The sequence below is a fragment of the Lissotriton vulgaris genome, chromosome 11, assembly GCF_964263255.1.
Source record: "Lissotriton vulgaris chromosome 11, aLisVul1.2, whole genome shotgun sequence".
Taxonomy (NCBI): domain Eukaryota; kingdom Metazoa; phylum Chordata; class Amphibia; order Caudata; family Salamandridae; genus Lissotriton; species Lissotriton vulgaris.
Window position 1 is genome coordinate 1,040,375,253 of NC_141699.1, and position 27,936 is coordinate 1,040,403,188.

General features: G+C 49.5%; 1 protein-coding gene across 2 annotated transcripts in view; it reads right to left on the reverse strand.

The window, feature by feature from the left end:
- The window catches only part of LOC147684032 (fetuin-B-like), a 168,754-nt gene extending 150,441 nt beyond the window's left edge, over positions 1–18,313 (reverse strand). The window contains exons 1-2 of one of the 2 annotated variants that reach the window (XM_086944374.1): positions 18,019–18,301; positions 15,739–15,846 (exon numbers count right to left, since the gene is read on the reverse strand). In XM_086944374.1, the coding sequence (XP_086800500.1) occupies positions 15,739–15,846; positions 18,019–18,237 (327 nt within the window). In that variant the 5' untranslated portion in view covers positions 18,238–18,301. Of the gene's footprint in view, positions 1–15,738; positions 15,847–18,018 lie in introns of both variants that reach the window. The other variant, XM_086944373.1, reaches the window with a different exon arrangement.
- Between the last annotated feature and the right edge of the window lie 9,623 nt (positions 18,314–27,936).

Consider the following 27,936-nt stretch of genomic DNA (forward strand, 5'->3'; position numbering starts at 1 on the left):
TGGATTGGGATTCAAAATCGGCCTGGGCATGCAAAAAAAAAGTGGCCCACATTTGCATATTGCCTGTCCCTACAACACTGCTTCGGCGAAATTTTATATAGGGGGGTGGGAGGGGTAACAAAAAATGCACCGATTAGTTTACACACCGACCCTCTCTGGCTTTCTCCGACCCTCCCTCGGTTTTTCCGACCCTCCCTCGGTTTCTCCGGCCCACCCTCGGTATCTCCGACCCACCCTCTGTATCTCCGGCCTACCCTCGATTTTTACGACCCTCCCTCTGTATCTCCGGCCTACCCTCGGTTTTTCCGACCCTCCCTCGGTATCTCCGGCCTACCCTCGGTTTTTCCGACCCTCTCTCGGTATCTCCGACACACCCTCGGTTTTTCCGACCCACCCTCGGTATCTCCGGCACACCCTCGGTTTCGCCGGCCCACCCTCGCTTTTTCCGACCCACCCTCGGTTTTTCCGACCCTCTCTCGGTATCTCCGACACACCCTCGGTTTTTCCGACCCACCCTCGGTATCTCCGGCACACCCTCGGTTTCGCCGGCCCACCCTCGCTTTTTCCGACCCACCCTCGGTTTTTCCGACCTACCCTCGGTTTCTCCGACCCACCCTCGGTTTCTCCGGCCTACCCTCGGCTTTTCCGACCCTCCCTCGGTATCTCCGACCCTCCCTCGGTATCTCCGACCCTCCCTCGGTATCTCCGGCCTACCCTCGGTTTCTCCGGCCTACCCTCGGTTTTTCCGACCCTCCCTCGGTATCTCCGACCCACCCTCGGTATCTCCGGCACACCCTCGGTATCTCCGACCCACCCTCGGTATCTCCGGCACACCCTCGCTTTCTCCGGCCTACCCTCGGTTTTTCCGACCCTCCCTCGGTATCTCCGACCCTCCCTCGGTATCTCCGGCACACCCTCGGTATCTCCGGCACACCCTCGGTTTCTCCGGCCTACCCTCGGTTTTTCCGACCCTCCCTCGGTATCTCCGACCCACCCTCGGTTTCTCCGGCCCACCCTCGGTTTCTCCGGCTCACCCTCGGTTTCTCCGACCCTCACGCTGTTTCCGACCATCTCTAGGTTTCTCCGACCCTCTCTAGCAAAATCCTTTGTGAATAGGGACATGCGTTGAGGAGCAGCTGCCACGGTCCACGGACGGACGGACGGTACAGAAGCGGCCACAATCCACATGACATAATTGTAGGCTAGCCCCCTGTGTCACTAGTCAGCAGGCCTGAGGGGAGTCCGTTTTTCCGCCCCCCCCCCCAGATTCTGTAAGATGCAAGCAGCGCGACCGCTATGTACCAGTGGTAAGTTATAACCTGACCAGGCCTCAGGGCACCTCACTGCGAGGAACTGTATTTTTGTTGTGTGTAGTATTATGTTTTAAAGTGTAGTAAAGAGGTTCTCGTTTATAAAGATACGGACTGGGCTGTACAGACAAGTTGTTCTGCCGTGAAGTGTTTGTTGAGCGATGAGCCCTTTGTACCCCCACACATGAACCCCCCTGTGAAGCTGGGACTGCCCCCCCCCCCCCCCCCCCCCCGCAGCGATGAGAGCAAGCGCTGAATAGGAGAGCTGGAACAATGTTTAGGGGTGGGGGGTGCTGGCCAGTAGTGTGACCTCATGTTTTTAAAATAATTTTTGGTATTACTGACGAGGGAAGTGCAGATGCAGCCGAGTCGTTTGTCCCTCGAGGATGACTCCTGTGTAGCATCTCTCAGGTCTAACTCATAAAGTACTGGAATGGACAGGAAAGTCGATCCGACTTTTCAAAATACTTAGACATCAGAAAGGAAGACGTTTTTTATTTGTTTGTTTCAATAAACTTAAGGCCTGTTTTCACCTTTCACACTGTTGTGCGACCCCAGCCAGAGTGTCTTTCAGTTCACCTTACAAATACAAAATTCACATATTTTGTCATGAGGCAAACAGTCCTAAATCCCTGTAGTCAAAAACTGTAGCTGCAGTTTGTAACACAAAACAGTTTCATGTCTACTGCAAAATGGAGGTCTTTGAACAAACATTGCAAAACAGACACTTCAAAAGACATCTTTATGTCGCATTCTACATTTGGTCTTCTTCCTGTCCTTGGCCCAGTTTGCAGAGCTGTGGTAGGATGGCTCTGGAACATCAGACGCACGCAAACACCCCCAGCCCCCCCCGGAAGAGGCCAGCAGTCTCTGGTTGTCCTGTGCCCTCCTCCCCTCCTGAAGGCAGTCTGACTACCAAACACCGTACAGCAGCAACGAGTACGGGGGGGGGGGGGGGGGGTGCATCACCCATTTGCCCGCTGCGACCTGTGCAGGAAAAAAATGGCAATGAAAAGATTTCAGCAGCAGCCAGGCTACCAAGAGGCTGATGATTGGCAGCCTGAATAACTGAAGCAGTGGCTGGCCAGCAGGGTTGGATTGGGATTCAAAATCGGCCTGGGCATGCAAAAAAAAGTGGCCCACATTTGCATATTGCCTTTCCCTACAACACTGCTTCGGCGAAATTTTATATAGGGGGGTGGGAGGGGTAACAAAAAATGCACCGATTAGTTTACACACCGACCCTCTCTGGCTTTCTCCGACCCTCCCTCGGTTTTTCCGACCCTCCCTCGGTATCTCCGACCCACCCTCGGTATCTCCGGCCCACCCTCTATATCTCCGGCCTACCCTCGGTTTTTCCGACCCTCCCTCGGTATCTCCGACCCACCCTCGGTATCTCCGGCCCACCCTCGGTATCTCCGACCCTCCCTCGGTTTTTCCGACCCTCCCTCGGTTTTTCCGACCCTCCCTCGGTTTCTCCGGCCTACCCTCGGTTTTTCCGACCCACCCTCGGTTTCTCCGGCCCACCCTCGGTTTTTCCGACCCTCCCTCGGTATCTCCGACCCTCCCTCGGTATCTCCGACCCACCCTCGGTATCTCCGACCCACCCTCGGTATCTCCAGCACACCCTCGGTTTCTCCGGCACACCCTCGGTTTCTCAGACTCACCCTCGGTATCTCCGACCCTCCCTCGGTATCTCCGGCACACCCTCGGTTTCTCCGGCCCACCCTCGGTTTCTCCGACCCTCACGCTGTTTCCGACCATCTCTCGGTTTCTCCGACCCTCTCTAGCAAAATCCTTTGTGAATAGGGAAATGCGTTGAAAGTAAGGCCCTTGATGTTTATGGCTATGAAATGGCATTGAGCTATATGGAGGCCTTTTATTGTGATCAGCCTCTCAGGAGGTGCCCTTGTCCAGATGTGCAGGGCAGACATAATAGTCATTGTTGTATTTGAGTAAATCTGATTTTGCATGTAATAAACTACTGGCATGTTAAGTTTAAGTTAGCATTCATCCTAGAATGCCTTCTTGTAGGGTCCCTGTTCAATATTCAGATGGACTTGCGTGCAGGTGGGAACTGAGTCAGGGCTTATGTTGACTAAGAACTATATCACCTAGAAAGCATAGTCCCTATGCTATTGATTACATGCAGAAAATATCATTTTGGAAAAAGAAACCTCATAGAGCAACAACGAGCAATTATTTCCAGCCCGGGGAAAAAACAGTTTGGACAGAACAAATAACAGCAGGACAAAGAGGTGTTAGGAGGTGCCAACGGCTTAAATAGAGAAAAAAAGCAAAACTGGTAATGTAAAAAAATGAATAACCTAGATCGCGAACGGTAAAGCAAAGAAATACAAGCCCCGATTTGGAGTCGTTTTTGACACGCCGTTGTGCTTGCTCGTCAGAGCCGGCAGTATTGCCTGCTCTTAGCCGAGGCAGCAATGGTGGTTTCGGCTGTGAGACGGGAGGAGCGATTCCCTTCCGCCACCTGCTGAGAGTTGAACTGTCCACGAACCCCTGGCATTCGTGTCTGAGAAGATGATTACGCTGCACCCTATGGAATCGGGGTGACCCTGTCACTGTTCCAAGACACAAGCACACTTAAACCACCTTTCTGTTTGCGTACATTACCAAGTGCACATGGGCTGGGAACGCTGCTGTTAAATAGAGGCAGTAACACTCTGACATACACCTGCAACAAAACAATAGGCAAAACATTAAAAAATATATAAATCCTCACAGCAAAATCCAGATTTTCAAAAAGTGACCAGACCCGTTATATATAATTCTCTCTTTATTTCTAGACCAGCTAATCCTTTCGTAATTAATGAGCTCTTATGGTCTAAGAGGTCAGTTATATGGTCTCAATATATCTTAAGATGGTGGAGGATCTGTACACAGGTAAATTGGTGCAACTTTGGCATCTCATGGGTATATTAGTATGATCCTCACCAGTGGCATGCTTCATCATCGGATCCTCACCCACTACACCTAGTGTGAGTGGGTGGCCTCAATGAAGGTTGCAAGAGGAGCTCTTTGTCTAAGGGATAACGAGTGCATGTTAAATTGGCCTTCAGGATCCTAAATCCTGTTTACTAGCAAGGTCCTTTGGTGAGAATAAATGCAGTGAGATGTTTAGTTGGTATAATGACCACCAATCAGTGGGTCGACATGTTTGAGCCTGTATCTAGTGCCACCAAGGGTCAATAGGCTTTCTTCAGGACCGCAAATGTACATGCCAAACTGGACCTTTTCCTGTAATGGTCTCTGAAACAAAAAAGCTTAATTGTATTTCTGTTGGGGGTAATTGTGACGTCTTGATATTGTATTATGTCATGCTCAGGCACAACTTGGTTGTAGTGTGTGATAGGGCATGCAGAGTTGTGTGTTTGCCCTCCAAAACTTCAGACAAAACACACACACAAACACATGGGCACAAACACACACACCCCGCCCCACCCCATCCCACCCACCCCACCCCAGAAAGGCAAATGAAAGCAAATCATATTTGTCGATAGTGTTCAGCATGCACACATAGGTGTATATCAGAAATAAAAAATACCTAAAACCTACATACCCTCTATTCACTAGGACTTCATGAGGTAGTGCGGATGGGAGATCCCAGTAGTCGCATTCTGGGGAAATAAAAGTGATAGCATATTTAAAAGAATATATCCAGTACACATGGTCTTTGGTTGCCCCCCCCCCCCCCTTAATCACAAATTTACTTCATCAAGGGACTACGTCCTTCCTTCTCCGATTCTCGCTGTGTCTGGCCGGGCTGTATTTTTGCAAGATTCCGGAGATAAATGCCGGGTGACACTTGATCGGGTTTAATCGCATTGGTTTTGTTGCCTAATTAAGCGGGAGGCTAGGAAATGTAGTCCCGCCTCATGTTCTTGTTCCATTGGTAATGTAGGTGAGGAATAAGGTGGCCATTCGGCTCTCCTATTGGTGAAGGAAAAGACACAAGGTCTATGGAGGTAGGGAACTGTAGTTCAGCCACCCGGTTACAAAGGGCTAAATGCAGATACTGGGGTTTTGTTGGGTATTGTATATATAGGGAACCCACAGAAAGGAAATTCTTGAAAAGCACACTGGAGTGCATTGAAAAAGTGCTCAACAATACAAAAAAAAGTGAACCCTCATTGTGAGGCTGGTGCAGTAAGTACTAACAAACAAGGTGGTTAAAAAGACGCAAAAGGAAAGTGGTTTATGCTGATTTCTCAAAACTTCTTACTGGTTATGCATGGGGTATTTTGTCCATTACGGTATATTCCACTGGGGGATATGATTGTTTAGTCCATTTTTTTGTGCATGGATAGTTTGTAAATCCAACGCTGTTCCTACTCCTGAAGGATATTCTCTAGGGTTCTTGTTCCTGCATCGACTTGTTCTAGGAAGATCCACCTGAGAGCTTTAACAGTGTCCTGTCAATATGTAGTGTTTCTCCATTTTTGCAGTGTTGCGTCTGCACCTGCTTTTGCTCCGGTGCTCACATATCCTGGTGCTCCTTTATCTTGTAGCCATGCCTACGTATTTAAGATTGCATGTTCAGATTATGAGGTATATCACTTGTTTCTCAATTGCCAGGGGAACGTTGACCTAAATCTATTTCTTTAGTGGGTAGGGGTCAGATGGCAAACACTACACTGGCCACAAGGGTGGTGACATACTACTCCTGGGAGACCAAGGGCATTGTGGATGGTGTTAGTTGATTTTGCTTTAGGTTTAGGTATGCACCAGTGTATCTCTCAGATTTGTTTTCTCTTTTGTTGGAAAAGAGGGGGAAATCACAATATCTGGGACCTGTGTTGAGGATACGCAAATTGCTTTTGATGATCTTCTTAACACTATCTGAGGAAATATGGTATGTGGTAATGCATACCAATGTCAGATCTGTCTTTTCTTTTACTGGAGTTTCCAGTAGTGCATCTCATCTGATTTCTATCTCTTTTTAGGTCTCGTCCTACACAACGCGCATGCGTTGCATAGGAGGGGACCTAATGCCATGGCAGAGCTTTTTTAAGCAAAGAAGTGCACGTGTTGCATTGCTTGCAATGCAACGCGTGCACATCTTGGCGATTTCCTTTCGGGATCGCGCAGTGTCACATGGTTGCACGCTCCCGAAAGGAAATCGCCCATGCCCCCTCCCCCTGCTGTATATTTCATTGCAAAATGGAGTTTCCTCTCTTTGTATTGTGAACATATGATTTGTATCTTATAAATTAAAGCTTTATGTACATTTCTTTTGACACGGAGTCTTATGAAAACTGTTCCGGTTTTGGTTTTCAGGGCAACATCTGCCTATGTACATCTAGGAATGTCTTGCAGTTCATACTGTTTAACATGGGTTCCGAAAGATGCATTTTTCCTTTTCTGGAGCATATCCAAGCTTGTTGGGTTAATGGAGCAATTCTTGAACACCGTGTGGCGTCTAAAGTTAACCCCTACCTCTCCTTGATTTCCGAGTGCCTGTCATCCTTCTGTCTAATTTTGGACGTGTCAGCAAGGAGAGTTGCCGTTTTTGTTGTTGTGTTTTTTAATGTAATACTCAAACCCTTGCCTCAAGGAAGACTGTTGTGCTCATCAGTCTTTAAAATAATAGGCTGCTTCTGTAACCTGTAAATGAATACACCGTGAGCTGGTACAATTCGCCGAAAATGCACTTTTGACATGGATGGGAACCTATAACTGTTATCCCCCTGAACAGACATCTGTTCTAGTCTCAGTTTGTGGCTTTTAACCAGCCGACTCCCGGAGCTGGATCCTGTCTATCTGGGACCTCTAGTTATGGCCTGCGGTAGTGCACTAGAGTGCACCCTGCAATAGAGCCCAGCTCTACAGGGACCTCTAGTAACGGCCTGTGGTAGTGCACCCAGCGTTGGCTAGTACTATCCAGGGACTTCTAGTGACGATCTGTGGCATTGCAACATAGCTCACCCAGCACTATAACCTAGTTCTCAATGTTTACGTTTTTAGGTCTTGCTATTATATCCCGCAGTGATTAATAGCGAGTATATAGTAGGCGAAACAAACTCTTGACCAAGCGCGGCTTACGTGCAGTGCATGTGATCCAGTCGTGTGAGACGCGCGTGCACGTCAAACCCATCAGCCTCGCACCAGACTTCAATGGAATGCCTTGTTCCCTCCCACTCGCTCGCTCCCCCGACCCCCCCATCCGACTTGGAAAGAAGCCGCTCGCACACAACCATTACACCATTTGTGCCTCGCATTCCCCCCCCACCAGACTACAAAGGAATGCCTCCCGATCACCTGCCCCCTGACTCACCAGATGCTTCCGAGGGTAAGAGTTTTTTGTTTACCTTTCAATGTAAAATACGCTTCACAGTTAACTTTCAACCCCATCAGCCCTTTCGCAACACTTGAGCCCGGCCCCTCCCTAATCCCGAGTTAACCTGTTTAGCACCATCTTGTTCTGAAGAGTTGCGGAATTTGCTTTCTGGAGTAGCGCTTTCTGTTGCGAGTGATGGAAGCTTGGAAGGTTGCGTTTCATGTTCGGCGTCCACTCCTCGTGCACCTCAGCGGAAATCAGTAATTGTCCATAGAAGTGTTTTGACTAAATAATGCGCCTGTTTTTTTAATATAGACATCCACAGATCACACTCCCTGACTCTGGCTCATAGTACAAGGCCATGCCTTTTAGTAACCTTGGCCTAAAACGACTGCGCGTCAAAACGTGGATTGATTTGGGTCTGTTCGACTGCTCTGGTCACTCTCGTTACTATTTACATTTTTATGTGTTACCGCCACGGTCATTTTATTTTCCAGAGGTGGATAAGCCAACATATTAAAATGGGGATCTGAGCTAAAGATTGGCTTTGGCTCCAAGAGCCCCTCCTGCTCGATTGCTGCCCTCGCTCTCCTGGAGTCCCTTGACTCAGTCCAGGGCAGTAGGTCTTTCGATCCCAGACTTGCAACTCTCTGTCCGGGGGCTCCTTCACTCTGTCCGGCCATCAGCTCCTCCCCTCCAGCCCTGCCCTCTCTCCCTCTCCTCCCTTCTCTAGCCCGTCTCCCTGTCCTGGTCAGTAGCCCCCTCCTTCTTGCCCCGGGACTCCCTTCCGTCTGTCCCAGGTGGCTCCTCCCTTCAGCCCTGTCCTCAGATACCTCCCTCCCTCTCAGCCCCGTCTCTCTGCCCCGTTCAGACACTTTCTGCTTCTCTGACCTGGGGTCCCCCTTCACTCATTCCGGAGCAGCTGCTCTCTCCCTCCTCAGCCCTCCCCTCAGACGGCCCCTTCTCCCCCCACAGTCGGCGGCTCTTCACAGGTCCCCCTTCTCGTGTTACTCAGTGTTAGAAGGGGCGATCCCAGGGGGACAGGATATGCTCTCCCGACCACCCCGTGACCCACCTCTCCTAGGAACGCTGCCGAGCACTGGCGGGAGGCCCTCGCAGGGGAGGACTTCGTATCTAGAATCGTACCCACTGAGCTTCCACCACACTTATAAACGGACACCACACCGTCGAGTTCAGTATACAAGGTTCTTTATCAAACAGTAGATATGAGGTAACGAGTACGTATTTACAAGGCGATCTAGAGATCGTAAAGAGTCTCGGTTGTGAGGAATAGGGATGCGGGACAGTCACGGTACTGGGACCAGTAAGAAGCGTGCACTGCGCACAGCTCTCAGTCCTCGAGCCGGGGGATACGGTAGATGGGGGCCGTACTGCTGCTCCACTCACTTCTTTTCGAGCCAGGTCGTACAGGTAGCGTTGATGGTCCAGCCGGACCAGAGTACTCCTCGAGCCGCGACAAAGTCAGCAGGGCTCGATTCGGAGTGAACGGAGTGTCTGTGAGTTCTTGGGGAGCCGCAATCACATCAGCAGGGCTTAAGATGTTCCACGAATGTCCTTTTCCAAAAGGATGAGCCGCGACGTCGTCAGCAGGGCTCGCACAAGTTACAAAGTTCCAGTATCAATCTTCTTCTCAAAATGGCTGAGCCGCCACCAGGTCCGCAGGGCTCTCTTCTCCAGGATTCAACTGCCCGCTAGTTCTAGAGCGGGTCTTGTTATAGTCCGGTTCCCCTTTGAAGTCCGGACCCTCGCAGGCGGGGATCTGAGGCCTCGGGGCTGATCGTCGGGGTTTCCTGCCGGCTGGGTCTTTGATCCTTTGAAGATCCGTCCGTGGATTTCCAGACGCCTATCAGGGCCGGGAGCCAGCTCTCGGGGAGGCCAGAGGTGTGATCGAAACTGCTCCCTAGGGGGAGGCCAGAGGTGTGAGGGAAACCAGTCTCCCAGGGGAGGCCGGAGATGTAATCGAAACCCTTTGGGTCCTGTCTCCCTCAGAGGGAACCTTCCACCCCCCAGCCAGGCATGGCGCGTCTGACGCCTACGTTTAGCTGGGGCTGGGGTCATGCAGGGAGTTATGGAGTCAGGGATCTCGGGAAGGGTGATGGCTACCGGGGCCCTCTGGGATGATGCGGGTTCTGGGCGCCCGGTACCGGGAGGATAGATGGCGGGATGCGGGGATGGTCGTCCGTTTGGTAGGGTCCTGTAGGGAACGGGGCGGACAGGGGTCCGGACGACCAGGGGTTTCTGCTGCACAAGGATAACTGTCAGGGCACTGAGGATCGGGGGGAACCACTCCACGAGGCCAGGTCCAAAACGTGTCCCCCCCCCCAGCTGAAGGGCAGGGAGAACTACCCATCCCCTTGGGGGTTCTCTTCACTGAAGCGGAAAAACCTGGACAGGCCATCCGCGTTGGCGTGGTCAGTACCAGGGCGGTGTTCTACGGTGAAGTCCATCCCCTGGAGGGAAATTGACCAGCGTAGCAGCTTGGTGTTCTCTCCTCTTATCTGCATTAGCCACCGGAGGGGCCGATGGTCAGTTTGGACCCGGAAGTGAGTACCGAACAGGTAGGGTCTCAGCTTCTTCAGGGCCCAAACCACTGCGAAGGCCTCCCACTCGATGGTGCTCCATCTCTGCTCTCGGGGTAGTAACCTCCTGCTAATGAATGCAACTGGCTGATCTAGGCCCTTCTCATTTAACTGGGATAAGACGGCTCTGATGCCATGCTCGGAGGTGTCCGTTTGGACCACAAACTCTCGGGAGTAGTCGGGGCCTGGAGTACTGGGGCAGTGCACATGGCTGTCTTCAATGATTCGAACGCCTTCTAGCAGGCGGGGGTCCAGCTAACTTTCTACGGCTGCTTCTTGGAGGTTAATTCTGTGAGGGGGACTACGATGCTGCCATAACCTTTGATGAACCTTCGATAGTAACCAGTGAGCCCCAGGAAAGCCCTCACTTCTGTCTGGGTCGTGGGGGCCTCCCAGGCCATGATCTCATCGATCTTGGGTTGGAGGGGGTCAACTCGTTCGCTCCCGACCTGGTGTCCCAGGTAGACCACCGATCCTTGTCCAATCTGACATTTACTGGCTTTGATGGTAAGGCCCGATTGACGCAGGGCCATCAACCCCTCCCAGAGGTGTTGTAGGTGTTCGGTCCAGTGGGAGCTGAATACCGCGATATCGTCGAGATATGCGACGCTGAATCCCTCCAGCCTAGCCAGTACCTGGTTAACCAGCCTCTGGAAGTGGCGGGGCATTTTTCATTCCAAAGGGCATCACCCGGAAGTGATAGTGTCCTTTGGGGGTGGAAAAGGCAGATCTCTCCTTTGCCCCCTCCGTGTGTGCGATTTGCAAGTAACCGGAGGTGAGGTCGAAGGTGCTGAGGTAGTGGGCCGACCCCAGGCGGTCAATGAGCTCATCTGCGTGGGGAATAGGGTGTGCGTCAGTTCGGGTGACTGCGTTGAGCCCGCGGTAGTACACACAGAACCTCAGCTCGGGAACGGTGCCGGGGGCGGCCGCCTTCGGAACCAGAACCACGGGGCTGGCCCAGGGGCTGTCAGAGGACTCGACCACTCCTAGGGCTAACATTTTGGAGACTTCGGTCTTGATGCAGGCCCGGACTCTGTCAGGGACGCGGTAGGCTCTGTGCTGTACCGGAGGGCTGTCCCCGGTGTCCACATCTTGGACGCACCAACTGGTGACGCCGGGGACGAGAGAGAACAGGTCTGAGAATTGTCCCAATAACTGGCGACAGTCCTCGTGTTGCTCGGGGGTGAGGGAGGAGGAGAGACTCACTCCTTCTACGGAGCCATCTTTTTCCTTCGCACACAGGAGATCGGGTAGAGGCTCTGTGTCCTCTTCCGCTCCGTCGTCAGTGGCTAGGAGCAAAGCCAACTCAGACCGCACGAAGTGGGGTTTGAGGCGGTTCACGTGAAGGACCCACAAAGGGTTCCTTGGGGATTGCATATCTACCAGGCAGGTGACTTGGCTCTTGCGTTCCACCACTTTGAAGGGCCCGGTCGACTTGTCCTGGAGGGCGCAAGGTTCCACCGGGGCCATAACCCACACCTGTTGGCCCGTTTGGAACTCGACCAGAGTGGCATTCTGATCATACCAACATTTAATTTCTTCTTGGCTCGCCTCGAGGTTTGCCTCTGCGAGCTCTCGGAATCTCTGAGTCTGATTCCGGAGAGTCAGAATGTATCGAAACACATCGGGGGGAGGGTCCCGGGGCGCCGCCTCCCAACCCTCCTTGACCAGGCTGAGCAGTCCCCAGATGGGGTGTCCGTAGAGAAGCTCGAAGGGGCGGCATGGTCCACCAGGACTAGGATGAATCTATGGCCCAGGGCGGTCTGGGGGTCCAGGGGCCCCACAATGTCTATTCCCACCCGTTCTAAGGGGGTACTGACTGCAGGGAAGGGTTGGAGGGGAGCCTTGCACTTCCCTCCGCTCTTCCCGCTGGCCTGGCACGTGGGGCAGGACTTGTAGTGGGTCTCCACATCGGCGCGCATGCGGGGCCAATAAAAATGGGTGACCAGCCAGGTCTTATCCTGTCCCAGGTGTCCCGCCAGGGGTACATCATGGGCCAGGTTCAGGAGGAAGTCACGGAAACGTAGGGGTACCATCAGCACCCGGGCTGACCCTAGCTCGGCGGACTTCTGTTCGCTATACAAGAGGCCCTTTTCCCAGTAAACCCAATGGGATCCAGACTGGTCACTGGCGGCCTGGGCGGCGGCCTGCTGTCGTGGACCAACGAGAGAAGGACAGGAGGTCTGTTCCAGGCAGAACGGTCTGTTCCAGGCCGAACTCCTCTCGGGAGAGCCCACCTTCCTGGCGCCACTGGGCTAACTCAGGTAGGTCGCCCAAGTCCTGGATCTGTCCGACAGTAGGGCCTAGGGGACCGGTGTTGGGGTCGATTTCTTCTCCTGGGGTAGTCAGAGAACCTCCGGTCGCTCGCTCCCCTCACGGTCGTCGGAGGCATGGCTGGTGGTCTCCGTTTCCACCCCCCCGGGGTGGTCATTCTGGCGGTCATGGATCGCTTGTTCACGCATGCCCATTCGGGCAGGCACATCATCTCTAGGTTAGTCTTCCGCTCCACCTGTTTCCACGGGGAGCTCTCCAGGTCGTTGCCCAGTAGACAGTCCACTGGCATGTCGGTGCGGACAGCTGCCCGCAAGTCACCGGAGTCTCCTCCCCCCCCGACTCAAAAGGGACCTGAGCTATTTTGCAGGTGCGGACGGAATTGTCGGCGGAGACAACCCGGCAGGAGGCGTGTGGTATAATCTGGTCTTCGGTGACCAGGTGACAGCATACCGCGTTAATGCTCGCCCCCGTGTCGCGGAGGGCCCCTATGCGGTGTCCGTTGACCGTCACCTGCTGTCGGTATTTCTCGGTGTTGTCGGGTAGTGGGGCTCCAGGGACCATTTCTCTATCCCCGAGGGAGACCAAGGACATTGCTACTGGCTCCCACTCCTCTGTCTCCTCTACATCCTCCTCCTTTAGGGCCACCGTGGCTATCTGGCGTGTGGGGGGGCCTGCAGCAACGGGTTTCTTGTTCAGGGGACACTGGGGGTCACTAGCATAATAAACAGGTTGTTGGCACTTGAAGCAAGTTATGCTGGATCGGGGTCCCTGCCTACCTGAGGGGGGCCCTGCGTTGGACATGGGGGGAGACGGAAAGTTTTGAGACTGGTTCCTGGGAGGGCTACGCTGGGGCCCTGACTGGAACTCCTGTTGTCTACCTTGACTTCCTCCCCCTCTCTGGCGGGAAGATCAATGCCCATTTCGGCCATAGTCTCCCACGGGCCCCCGGGGATCCGGGTGTTCACCCAGCGATCTGCCTCGACAGCGAGCTTCCGAGGGTCTGTCAATTTGCGGTCTAGGAGATGCTGGCGTAGCTCTACAAAGCAGTTGGCGGACAGGTGTTCCCAGACTATTAAGTCAAACAGTCCTTCAAAGGTGGTGACCTTGCTGCCCTTGATCCACCCTTACAAGGCTCGGCTGTAGAAATTGACGTACTCCACCCATGTGGTGCCAGGGATCTTTTTGCAGTCTCTGAACCGCTGCCGGTACATCTCAGGAGTGAGCCCATATCTGGCTAGCAGGGCTTCTTTCATGTGTTCGTACGAATTCAGTACGGTGGAGGGTAGGTCCAGCATGGTGTCTCCCCCCTCACTCAGGAATCGCCCCCACAATCCGGCCCCCCAATCCTTCTGGGGTACCCGGTGGGAGGTCATGGCTATTTCGTAGGCTTTGCACCATTGCTGGATGTCGTCTCCCTTGTAGTACTCCTTCACTACATCCTTGGGGATGTGGACTTTGGCCTCCACCGGGGAAGGGGTCTCTCGGTTCCCCGGGGGACTGGTCTCGTCCCTCCTTGCTTTGAGCTCAATTTCCTTAAGGCTGCGCTCATGTTCTAGTTGAAGTTTCTTTCCTTCATGCTCTCTCTGGAGCTTCTTTTCCTCCAATTCTCCTTGTACTCGCAATTGTTCAACTGCCAACTTTTTTTCGGCCAACTTGAGTTCTCCTTCGATCTTGAGTCTAGCTTGTTCTAACTCGTGGACTCGGTTTCTTTCCCGGTCCGTCAGCTCCTCTGGGGACAGACCCCTCTCCGTGTTGCTACTCCATGTTAGGGAGTCGGTTCGCTCTTCTTCTCGGGCCCTGGTTTCGTTCTACGGCCCCTCTTCAATGCCGTCTCCTTCTGATGGGGGAAGAGGGGCCCGGACTCTACCCAGGCTTTCAGGGCTTTCTGGAAGTCTTCTTTGGTGCTTAAACCAGTGGTAGCGATGCAAAAGTTCTTACAGAATTGTTTTAGATCTTTGTGGGTGTACTCCTCTAGACGGTCCTGTTGGAATGTGGGCTTCTCGCTCGTTCCAATGGGACTCATGGTTGCTCTTTTTCTCCTACTGTTCTTGGGTCTTCGTTTAGGTAGTGTGTCAGTCGTTTACTGTACGATCTATAGATGTCGGCTCGGATCCCGTCGCTTGCCACCAATGTTAGAAGGGGCGATCCCAGGGGGACAGGATATGCTCTCCCGACCACCCAGTGACCCACCTCTCCTAGGAACGCTGCCGAGCACTGGCGGGAGGCACTCGCAGGGGAGGACTTCGTATCTAGGATCGTACACACTGAGCTTCCACCACACTTATAAACGGACACCACACCGTCGAGTTCAGTATACAAGGTTCTTTATCAAACAGTAGATATGAGGTAACGAGTACGTATTTACAAGGCGATCTAGAGATCGCAAAGAGTCTTGGTTGTGAGGAATAGGGATGTGGGACAGTCACGGTACTGGGACCAGTACGAAGCGTACCCTGCGCACAGCTCTCAATCCTCGAGCCGGGGAAAACGGTAGATGGGGCCGTACTGCCGCTCCACTCACTTCGTTTCGAGCCAGGTTGTACAGGTAGTGTCGATGGTCCAGCCGGACCAGAGTACTCCTCTAGCCGCGACAAAGTCAGCAGTGCTCGATCCGGAGTGAACGGAGTGTCTGTGAGTTCTTGGGGAGCCGCGATCACGTCAGCAGGGCTCAAGATGTTCCACGAATGTCCTTTTCCAAAAGGATGAGCTGCGACGTCGTCAGCAGGGCTCGCACAAGTTACAAAGTTCCAGTATCGATCTTCTTCTCAAAATGGCTGAGCCGCGACCAGGTCTGCAGGGCTCTCTTCTCCAGGATTCAACTGCCAGCTAGTTCTAGAGCCGGTCTTGTTATAGTCCGGTTCCCCTTTGAAGTCCGGACCCTCGCAGGCGGGGATCTGAGGCCTCGGGGCTGATCGTCAGGGTTTCCTGCCGGCTGGCTCTTTGATCCTTTGAAGATCCGTCCGGGGATTTCCAGATGCCTATCAGGGCCTATCAGGGGCATGCACAAAAAAGGTCGGTAATATGTTGGGTAAGTGATGCTTTTTAAAGAATTTTACAATGTACTTTGGGTGACTTTTCCGTCATGCAACATTTTAAATTTCTGACAGTATGTGCAGCTTCATATCTGTCTTCAGCAAAAGAAGTTTATTATTCAGACATGTCTAAGGAATCCCAAATTGTGGACCCTATTTGTATTTAAAATCCACCCTAGGTAAACCATGCTTTGTGCTTTAGATCTTCATATCAAAATACTTACTGTTTCATGGAAGGGTCTGATGTTACAATCTTTCCAGCTCTTCCGACTTACAAGATGGCACTCTGTTGCAAGCACATCAATCGTGAAATAATAGATATTTCCAGCACCCTAAATAATGGAACATACAGGTTATTTGTAAACTGGGCATAAAAAGTTTAATCAAATAAACCTTCCAGTTCTTATCATTGATAACATTGAAATTGTGTTTCCACCTATATCAGCCCATTGCATCTCCGTACAATAAATCGTGTGCTAATTGCCACCAGTGGCAATTACTTTTCCACGTGATTTTATGCAGGATATAGGTCCAAGGGGGTAATATGGGGATTAATTCAGGCTTAACATAGCTACGTCTGATATATTCCACAAGTTTTCCATGACTTTCGGAATCTAATAATTGCATATTTACCATGGAATAATTCATTGGAATTGTTTTTTTTTTATTTGCTTCTTTGAGACTTAAAAGATCTTCACCAAAACTTTGTTAAAAAGAGGGCAAACAAATCACTGCCAAGCCAGCTCTCTGGGGTGTCTGGTCGGGCCGTAATATTGCTATCTGCTGAAAAGAGGCTGGGAAAGGAAAGGAGAAAAGAGCTTGGGCAAGAAGGGTAGATGGCATGGCCACCAGGTGTCCCCCATAAAGGACAGCAAAACAAATAAGATGATGGATGGAATGTTGCACAGTGGCAAAACATTCACCCCCAGTCACAGATCCGGGTTTAATCCATCGTTATTTTGCTCACCAAGCCACCCCAGTTCAGACATGGCCATATGCAAATCAGTCTTGACCTTGTGTCTCATGGGAACAGTCCAGCCCGAACTGCCAAGCCATGTCTTCCCTGGACCGGAATCAAGCATCCTAGGACCGGTTTTTGGCTATCAGCTGTCTTCAGCCACAATAGCTTGACTCCAGTGGCGTAGTGAGCACGGGACCCACGTCTGGGCATACCCTTCCCACATAGGGTTAACAGCAAAACAAACAAGATGATGGACGGAATGTTGCACAATGGCAAAATATTCACCCCCAGCCGCAGGAGGGTTAGGCGGTGTTACCTTACCTATGGGAGAAGTGGATGTGATTTTACTTCCAAAACCTGGCAAAGACATCAGAGATTATTGGCCTCAAAGGCTTATGCACGATTAAATCTAGATGTAAAAATGTTCACATAGGGTTTCACAAACAGCCTACACAAATAAAAGCTGGACACATATCTCCCTGGTTTTGTTGACGTGGATCTGTCAGAATTTGTCACGGGTCGGCAAGCACACAACAATATGAGGAGAGTTGCTCGTTTGATATAAAAGGCCACCAAGAAAAAGATTCCGGTGATGTTGCTCACAGTAGACACTGAAATGGCTTTGGTAGCCTTAGGTGGAGTTTTCTAGGACAGGTTCTCAACAGACTGGCGTTTGGCACTAAGATGAACAGCTCAATAATGGTAAATGTTAAAGCCTCTATGTCAAGAATACTAGTTAACTGGGACTAATCTGACATAGTGATGTTGCAGAAGGGGACAAGATGGGGTGCTCCTTCTTGCCGCCATTATTTGCCCTACTGATAGGGCCACTATGTACACCTTCCTGCACATAAACAATCTTCCCCTGCAACGTAGGCACGCTTGCACTATGGTGCAAGGTTGCCTGCGTTGGAGCTAGGCAGCTAAATTTAGCACCAGCCAGTCATTATCTGATAATGTGGCTTTGTGAACTTGCTTTGCACTGCTAATAGGATGGCTCAGTGAGTTAAACGCTTGTTTCTGTAGAAAGCTAGTCTGAATCCCGGCAAGGCAGAATTCTCTTTCTGTTTGTTAAAACGACTATTCTTAGAATGTGCGGTATTCACGCTATGTAATAAAAGTTAATATGTATTCAGTTTTTTAGTTGGTGAACATGTGTGCTTTAGAGACGGTGCTTAATTTGAGTCGGTGGATACCGGAACTCTTTTTTGGGGACAGACAATGACTTCTCCTCGTCAGGCTTTTCCCAGAGCAAACGAGGGAAACAACACAGAAAGGGGAAGAGAAAGATGGAAAAACCGTCACAAAGGGTGAGATAAAGGGGAAGGGGTCTCTTTTGGTGGATTAATGAGGCCTGAGGTAAATTCAGGACTACGCTCCCTTGGTATTTAATGCACCCCCATGGGCGTCTGAGCAGCACTTTGAGCACCAGCACTTACCATTTTACAAATTAAGCACTGTGCAGAGACCCCCTCTGTTATGTCTCGGCTTTTCATCTTCCAGAAGGCGAAAACAAGTAATAAAAATAAAATCATTTTCTTACCACAGGTTGGCGGTGGGCATCAGCTACCCGGTAAAGAGTGAACACATAGCCTTCATCTCTGTCTTTATTGATCTCTTCCAGGGCCAGACCTGCTTGAACTACTGTAACGTTGCAGTCTTCGGGTATCAAAGGCATGGTGGGGGGGATTGGGGGCACAGAGCTGATGGCACCGCTCAGGAAGAGCAGTGTGAGACATAGAAAAGGGGCAAAGTGCTTCATGTTCTTCAAAGTATGACGACAGATTCTGTCCTCTCTGAGCTGCTAAACAAGCTACCCTGGGGACTAACCATTAATGGGAATAAATGCAGCTCAGGTTGACTTGTTTTAAACAACCACATTAAGGTGAATGCAGCCTTGACATTAACCCGACCATCACAGTTTGAGAGAAATGATTGATCTGTGATGTTAAGCCAAATCCATGTGCAACAGGTCACTTTTGTGCAATAGGTCAGCTAATGATAACAGTGTCCCAGTGTTTTTTTTTAATATTGCCTCAAATCTTTTCTGAGTTCCCAATCTCAGGGCCTGACTGCTTGTGTGTCTTTTAAAGGATTTCATGATACTTGGTCAACTAACAGTAATAATGCAAGTATCTAATTTTTCTATTAAATTTGTTTTTAGGGTGTATATTTTATATATTTATATTTTTAGTGTTTCAAAAAAAGTTGGTATTAGTAAAATATAAGAGAAGAGAACACACTAGATGTTGCAGAGAAGATAACTGTCCTTCAGCAGAGCACCTGCACACCCTTGACTCCAAGAGTGATTTCAGAGCTCCCTGAGTGCTGGTGGCTAGAGTACACAGACATGACTATCCTGGAAAGAGTATAATATCAGAATATACTACACGAAAATACCGTTTGTCACAAATATTGTGTCCTAAATATTGTTGAGAAAAATATGGTCCCACTGCATTTATATTGTCTGTTAACTCCAAGGAGGCAATATTTTTGTATGCAATATTTAGGACACAATAGTATTTCAGACAATCTTCTCAGAACGCCATTCCGGTATCACACCCTCAATATCCCATGGATGAAACCTAAATCATCATCTTCTGCATAATTTGCAGATTTTAATAAACAACTGTTTCTAGCTCAACCATGCATGCTGCTACACAGTGGTTGGCCTTTTGCAGCTCAAGTGGAGGTCATCTTTCATATGTTGATTGCTGTATTAGTTGTGAACTGATAATAATGAGGAGCAACCTTTGCCCATGCAGGGCTTCCTAACCTGATGCTGCTATTAGTGCATTCTTCCTTGCAGCAGCTAATTTAAGGACAGGGTACTCACGTGTCATGGCTCACTCATGCTACCATCATGAGCACCACCACCCCCCTCCCAAAAAACACGAAAAATGTCAGACTGACAGAAAGATAACAAATTCAAATATTGACTTACAACTATTGCTTGTAATCTGAAAGAGGGATATTACTTCTTTTGCATTTAATCAATCCCATCTCACAGGTTGTATTACTAGGTATTATTCCCTTTACGCACAATATATTTTTCAAGGTTTGAGAGAATGGTATCTTAAAGGATCCAGGCATCCCCTCAAAATGTGTGATTGACAAAATGGGTTCTCCATCTTAAATTGGTTAGCCTTTAACTCCCCCTCTTATCACAGACACTTTCTTCTAGGTTGCCCTAGGTTTGAGTTTTTGGTAGTGTGAAGATGATGAAAATATTTAATATTCTGGAAATACTTACACAGGGTTTACTACACTCGGGAGAGACTATGGAAAATAAGGGTGGTGACCACACTGAATTGCCTGCATTGCGCATCAGAAAAAAGCCAACTTTCGACATGCGATCTGGAAATGCAAGAGGCTGACCCCTTTCTGGTAGGGGGTGTTGTCATGCCTGAGGAGGGGGGGGGGGGTATTGTCATGCTTGGAACAAGTGCTGGGCTGGGCAATGCCCTGAGATCCCAAGTTTGTCCTCCTGTACACTACAGAGGAGATGCACACTGACAGACATCGCTTTACACTGTTGTGGTGGTTAGGTCTGCTGATAGCGAAACGGGAAATCGCCAGTGCCTGGAAAGACAGCGACTCTGTCCATAGAACAGTGGAGAATTAGCTTATAAATTCCCATACACAAAGCCAGGGTCTGCTCACTCGAACACTATAAAATATGGGTTGCATGTTGCCAATACCGGAGCAGAGTCCTCCAGTGAGTTGCAATTCCTCACTATTCCCTGGATGATGACTTTTAGATTACAAAGACAAGGTCTGAACTGGGGCCACAGGACGCAGGGAGCCAAGCTTTGTTATTTTTTTTTTTTACTTTTTATTAGCACGTAAATCAGGGCATAATACATTCACATGACACATATATATGGCTGTAATCATAGCTTGAAGTTTGGCAACATTACATATTCCAACAATACCAGTTTTAGCATACACATTTCAGTTGACTCGTGTCCATGTTCGTTTCACTTTTCCGTTCCATTATTCGGACACATCGTCTGCCTCCAGATCAGTTGGGTCGCAGATATACCCTCTAAACTTGTTCCATGCTCCCCACACTTTTCACCATTGTCGTGGACATCCGCGGTGGATAAAGACCGCCCTCTCCGCTACCGTGGCCTCATCGATGACTTTACACCACTTCCGGAGTGTAGGTGGTTCTCCCGACCTCCACAGTGTAGCGATATTGCGTTTGGCAAATGTCATTCCTAACGTCACCCAGTCCTGTGCCTGGTGAGTAAGATCATTGGGCTCCCACACGTTTAACAGACATCGTTTTGGTTCTGGCATTAACGATATTTCTACCGTTTGTGATATGGTGCGCATCACCTTAGCCCAGTAGGCCGCAATTTGTGGGCATTGCCATAGGGTGTGATAAAATGTGCCCTCCTCCCCACAATTTCATAGACAAAACTGGTGTTGAGCCGTTTCTATTTTGTGGAGGGTCGATCTGGTGTAGTATGAACGATGCAATACCTTAAGTTGCACTAACCTTAACCGTGAGGGTATGGCAGCTTCTCGCAGAGATGATATTGCCTCCTGCAAGTCCACATCTTCGAACTCTCCCAAGTCCCGGGACCCTTTTTGTCTTAGCGTTATCATCGGGTCTGGCAAGTTATTAACTAATTTACGATATGTGAAGGATGTAGCCCTCTCGTGCATATATTCCGTCAATAGTCTATCTTCCAGAGGAGTAGCCTCCGGTATGATAGTAACAGGTGGTAAAATGTCAGTAGCGCGTGCCAAATTTGCAGATATCTAAACACCTCCGCCGGTGACCGTTCGTATTGAGCCCTCAAATGGTCAAATTTGACCACTTCTCCCTTTTTCCAAAGATTGCCCACTGTGTAGATACCTATGGTGTCCCAATTCTTGAACTCCTTACTGTTTCTAAGTCGCCCAAGCTGCTGTGAGTCCCAGAGTGGTGTCATCTGTGTGATAACCCCTGTGCATTTTTATCTGGCTTGTGCCCTGTACCATATGCTAAACGTATGTGCTGTTGGGCCAATCATGGAGGGGGGGTCTACGTTTGCTATATAGTGCCGATAATATTCCGTCCTCTCCCAGCCCTTGCCTATCTGCTTGAAACGCTGGGTCTGTTTGGGGGGCATGTATCCATTGATTCATTATTTTGAGGTGGGGTGCCCAATAGTACAGCTGTATATTTGGGAGGCCTATCCCCCCATCATACCAGCTTCATTCGAGTTTGTCTTGAGCAATGCATGCTGGCTTATTCCCCCATAACAAACTGGAGACTTCTGCCGCTATTGCCTTAAAGTATGTCGGTGGGACGGTAAACAGGGTGTTTTCTAAGACATATAAAAATCGGGGGAGTGTCACCATTTTAAAAAGCGCTGCTTTACCCAGCAACGTCAGCGGCAGGTTGCGCCAAGACTTCGTGTCTCGCTTAAACCGTTCCAACGGGGGCCTCAGATTTTTTTGAGAAAAGTTGTCATACTCGGGCGTCACATAAATGCCCAAATACTTAAAGGCCTCAACAGTGACCCGTAGCGGGCAATTCCGGGGCAACAATGGTGGTGGACCATGCAGGACATACAGAATCGATTTAGACCAATTAATGGTATACCCTGACACCAGACCAAATATTTCGCATATATTTAAGCGCACTAGAATGGATCGTCTAGGGGATGTTAGGTACAGCAACACATCATCTGCATACAAGGAAACGTGGTCTTCCGAATTTTGTGTCCATCGGAGCCCGCAGATCTGTGGTTCCCATCTGATCCATGCCGCCAGCGGTTCCACGATTAGTGCAAATAACAATGGGGATAGTGAACATCCCTGGCGCGTTCCCCGCAAAAGCGGGAAGTCCCTTGATATATGACCATTAGCCACAACATGCGCAAGTGGGTTGGAGTAAAGCAGGCGTACCCATGCACAGAACTTTGGACCAAAGCCCAGGTGTCTATGAACCGCAAAACGATAAGGCCACTCCACCACATCAAACACCATAGGTGAATCTAATGAGCCTCTTGGATGTATGGCTTACGTGCCAATACCACATGTAGCCGCCTTGGATTAAGAGCCGTGCTTCTGTGCGGCATAAACCTGGATTGATCTGGGTGAATTAAGGTCATGAGGTGAGGGGTTAAGCGCGTCGCCAGAAGCTTGGCAAGAATTTTGGCTTCAGCGTTGGTCAACGAGATTGGGTACGAGGTGCAGTCCTCAGGAGGCTTACCTGGTTTAGGTATTGCCACTATAGTGGCCATTCGTTGATCTCATTGCAGTTCCCCTGTCACGAAACATATTTAACAGATATGGGGCCATTAATTCAGCAGTTTTTTTGTAAATTTCGATGGGTATTCCGTTAAGCCCCACTGCCTTTCCTGAGTGCAGTGAGCCAATGGCCATCTGCAGTTCAGCAACCGAGAGGTTAGCCTCCAGCAATAGGGCCGCCTCCGGCGATATTTTAGGCATATTGATATCTTTAATATAATCCTGAGCCTCCTCTGTTGATAAAGCTGACTGTGAGGCATACACTTGTTCAAAGTAGTCGGCTAACGTATCCACTATATCTTGCAGATCATTCACCAAGGAGTCAGTCGGAGTACGTAATTGCGCAATCGTTCTGTCCGCACGCTCCTTCTTATCTAGCCAGGCTAACAATTTACCTGCTCTATCACCCAATTTGTACACCTTATGACGGGTGGCCTGAAGCCGCACTTTAACCATCTCTTTCTGATAGTCCAGAAAATCACGTTGCTTAAGACGCACAACCTGCGAATTTTGGAGTGAGGGATGTTGCGCATCTTGATCCTTGCCCTAGCGAGCTTGGATTCTATGGTGTTTAGTTGTGCCTGCTTTTCCCGTTTATGTCCTGTGACTGATGCTATAGCTTGCCCACGTATAACCGTTTTATAGGCCTCCCATAAAATACTGGGTGCCTGAACGGAAGAGACATTTTCTTGGAAGTATTGCTGTGTTGTCCTAGTGACGTCTTTCAACACCTTAGGTAGAAGCAAATATCTAGGGTATATGGGATAGATGCGCCGCCTTGCTTTATGGTGATTTGAATATGTCAGTACTATTGGGGAGTGATCAGAGATACCCCTGGGGCGGATCTCGACGTTCACCACTCCTGCCAAGCTGTCTGCCGAGGTTAGGAAATAATCAATTTGTGAAAGGCTATTGTGTACACCTGACTGGAAAGTGTATTGTTTTGTGGTGGGGTGCCGGTACTGCCATGTATCTGTAAGTCCCAGGGCGTCTATTAATCCTCGTATACGGGTAGTGCCTGTCATGTTCACTTTGGGGGGATATATATCCAGGGTCCTGTCCACTTAATCATTAAAGTCTCCTCCAATTAACATCTCAACCGCAGGGAGAACAAGTAAAAAAGCAGTAAATGCAAGGTGAGCGATCGCGTGGAAGGCTGGAGGGATGTATACTGAAACTATGTTACAAGATCTCCTTCCCACTGACAAGTGATAGCCGCGAAGCGGCCCTGGTCATCCGTCCGGGTTTGCTGGATTATCAACAGAAACTTTTTTTTGACCAGAATGCCCACACCCCTTGAACCAGATGAGAATTCGGAATGCGCTACCTTTTTATACCCCCATCGGTTCAGTGCCTTACACGCAGAACCCATCAAATGTGTCTCCTGTAATACGGCCACTGCAGGCGCACAGCGCTTTAGGTATTGCATTACTAAACCCCTCTTTATCTTATCTCGTAACCCATGTACGTTCCATGTAAGTAGTGTTAAAGGGGTTACCAGGGACAGTGGGGTTAAAGGCAGATTAGAGTCCAGTTGGTCTTGCACTGTCTTGTGTGTCATAGATAATACATAGGTCACCAAAAAAGCAATGCAGGACGCCCTAGGAATGTTAGCAGCCACGTGATCCAATATGGTTGCCCTTCTGAACTTTAAAGTAAACAATAAAACAAACCTTATCAACAGTTCTCCCCCTCCCACACCCCTCCCTGCCTCCCTGCCGGACGGATTCAAAACTACCCGCCACCCCAACCATGCAGAGTGCTTAATACCCTTCCAAGTCTCCAGTTGACAGGGTTGAGAGTGAACGTCTGTAGCCCCCACAACCCTTTACAGTCTACCTGTTACGCAGTCTCCGCCCCACCCTCCCCCATCTGAACAAGCAGTTCTACATTAGTGAAGGATACAGTGTTCGTATCGTGAGTGGTTCATGAACCAAAAATCCTTAGTTATAAAAGTTCGTGGACATTAACAATTTACTCAGCATTGCCACTACCTTCTCATCTGGACCTAATACAGTCGTTTCGAAACTTCCGCAGCCTGTCGAATTCTGGGCAGTGGCTTTTTTGTCCTCAAACCATTCTCCATCGTCTGAGAACAATCAGCAGATATCCGTATACCGTTTTACTCTTGTTCCTCACCCACAAAGTGCTCTCAGCGCCTAGTGGCATTTTCTCCTGATCTTCCAGGCCGAGTGGCCTTCCGCCATCCCTCCAGCCACTCCTGTACCTCTTTGGGCGTTACAAAAAAACACGTTTTACCTTCGGCTTCCACCCTCAGTTTGGCCGGAAACAACATAGAGTATTTGATTCCTCGGTCACCAAGAGTCTTTTTGACGTCTAGAAAGCCTCTGTGTTGTTCGTGACAGCCGCGGTGTAGTCCGGAAAAATCGTGATGGTCGAATTATCCATTCTTAACGGAGGAGCAGTGCACACGGCCTGCAGTATCGCATACCTGTCCCGAAAATTAAAAATACGGGCCAGAATTGGTTGAGGAGGAGCCCCTGGTTTTGGCCTACCTCCAGGGACTCGATGCGCCCGCTCAACAGAGAAATAGTTGGACAGACCTCACGGCTGAAGGTGTTTTGTGATCAAATCTTCCACGAATAAGTCAAGGGCTGGACCTCCTGACCATTCCGGTACACCAATAAGGCGGATGTTGTTTAACCACGACTGTCCCTCCTGATCCTCCAGTTTTGCGGCCATTATTTTATTATCCGCCATGAGTTGATGCACTTGTTTCTTGAGGGTGGTTGCATCAGATGCCAGTGTCGCTGTAGTAGTTTCAACCTCTGACATTTTTGTTGACATTTTAATAAAGTCAACTCGGATTAAAGCAAGATCCACTGCAAGAGTCCCGATACACGAGTCCACCTTATTCAGAGTCGTCATGATGTCCTGCAAAGTCACTTCTTGCGCCTCGCCTGTACTTGTGCAGTTTGTTGAAGAGACATCCTTGTCCAATGCATCAGTTTGCACTTTGGTATACGCATACTTGTCAAACTTTGACTGGTTGAGGCCTTTTGCGTTCCTGCCACTCATCGTGCCAACTTGAAATCGTACGTGCCCAGTCTGGGGGCAAAGATGCTAATCACCGCCGCCTGCCCGAGGGCCACTATGACCCACGTGGCCTGTCAGTTTTTGCACCCCAACTCCCCCCCTCGGCACCCTAAATGACCTCAGATAGTATGCCTGCACATAGTCCTTCTGCAAGAAATATCTGAGCAGGTGCTGCAATGTCCCGGTACTGCCCAATGGATCAGGAAGAAATGAAATTAAATGAAAAGTGAATTTATAGAGCGCGATTGCTGCCCAGGGGCGTCCAAGTGCTAGAGATGGCGCCCGTCACCGTGTCCCTCCCTGCAGGGAGTAGTGTGACATTAATGTTTCTATGGGCAAGCAGTTCAACCGGTGTGTCAGTAATCCCAGGCTCCAGGTGCGGATATGTGCAACACCAATGAGGAGAGCAGCCAGTAAATTCACTATTCTGCTCCTGCTCCTGGCCACAGTTAAGGCTGCAGCCAAGCCTGCTACAGTTTGCGGCACTCCTATGGCCACACACCACGTTCTATATTTCAGCGTTTCACCTTTATGTAAGGAGTGCCCCCACTATGCCGTAAGACATGTCCCGATTCCTCCCAGCATCTGCAGCATCAATTCTGGGCCTGGGCAGGGATGAGCTCGCTGAGCAACGGCCAACTGTTACACCTCTCACCGTCTACTCCCGGCCAGCGTCCGCAGGTCTCGTGGCGGCAGTCGAAAATGATTTTGCAGCACTCACCGGTGTAAAGATGACGGGGCCCACACAGGCTATTGGTGCACGTCGCAGTTCAGCAGGGAGAGTGGACTGCAACAGCGACTTCACCTGCCAGCAGCCTCTCACCCCCACCTTTGCTCGGCCAGTGCGCCAACAAGGCTCCGCTGGATAGGCTCCAAACTCCAGGCCCTGGCTCACCTCGCCGCACCAGTCCGCAGTTCGTCTCACGCCGTCAACACCTCCAGGAGCAGTGCCTTTCGATCCAGAACCGGATCGCTCAGCGCTCTGTATCTTCCGCCACCTCAGCTCGTGAACAGGGGTGGGAAGGCTGCCGGATAAGTTTGGGGATCGACGGGGTTGTTTCAGGGATCACAGAGCCTCCCTAGGCTGCAGCTATTTTCATCGGCTGCTAGCCACGCCCCCCACAGCTTTGGGTTTTTAATGGCGAATGTGGTGGAAACTGGGGAGAGGTGTTTCTTATACTTATTGCCAATAACTTGCAATGTTATATTGCTAGCTCAGTAAGTCGAGAAGCTGTTTTGCACAATCAATTACATAATTGTATGGTGGATCAACTTCAAAGAAAATCAATAAAATAATGGTCAAAAAAAAATATTTAATTCTCATAGAATCATATGTCAGTAGATATGAATTACACATCATTCTCTTTTCTTACTGCACATGATCTCCTCCTCTCATGTGCTTTCACTGTATGATGATATGTGCGTCCATCATCATCATCAACTTTATTTCGCACCACTGGAATGGCACAATCATAAAAATAAACCAATAAAAACATTGCAGAGTAAATAATAATCGCAAGGTAAAAACAATACAGGTACATAACCTTTAACCAGTAGCAGCATTCATGAGTTAAAATAAGTACCAACAATTAAAACAGTGACTCTTAGGATACTATGGATACATTATTAAAGGCCTTACGAGATCTCACAGCTGCCAATAAGAAGGAAGCAAGTACATAACAGACAAATGGGGTTTCTAGTTGATAAAAGAGAGCTGAAGCTGGGTTACAAATGGAAAATTTCTTTAAAAGGAGAATAATAAAAATCTTCCTTTCTTAGTTGTACAGATGGCAAAAGAACAATACACGTGCAGTTGATTGTTTCTCTCTGTTATTACAAGGGCAAAGTGGTAAAAGATTAATCAAATATAAATTGTGTGGGTGTCCCAGCATTAAAGGAATAAAATGGAGACGAAATCTAGTCAAAATAAAATGATGCTGTTTAGTCTCAACTAAACCCTGCGTCCTTCCAATTGTTATTAGATTTCCAAAACAATAAAATAGCCTAAGAAGAATCGTGGCTAACGTATTGTCTGTTATATCTATTGTAATAGTTTGAAATGTCAATAACATTCTTCATCAATTGGTATTTTGAGTATAGCCATATAGCCCGCCGTAGAGGGCTATACCGACTATTAAAGGCCCTCTCCAGC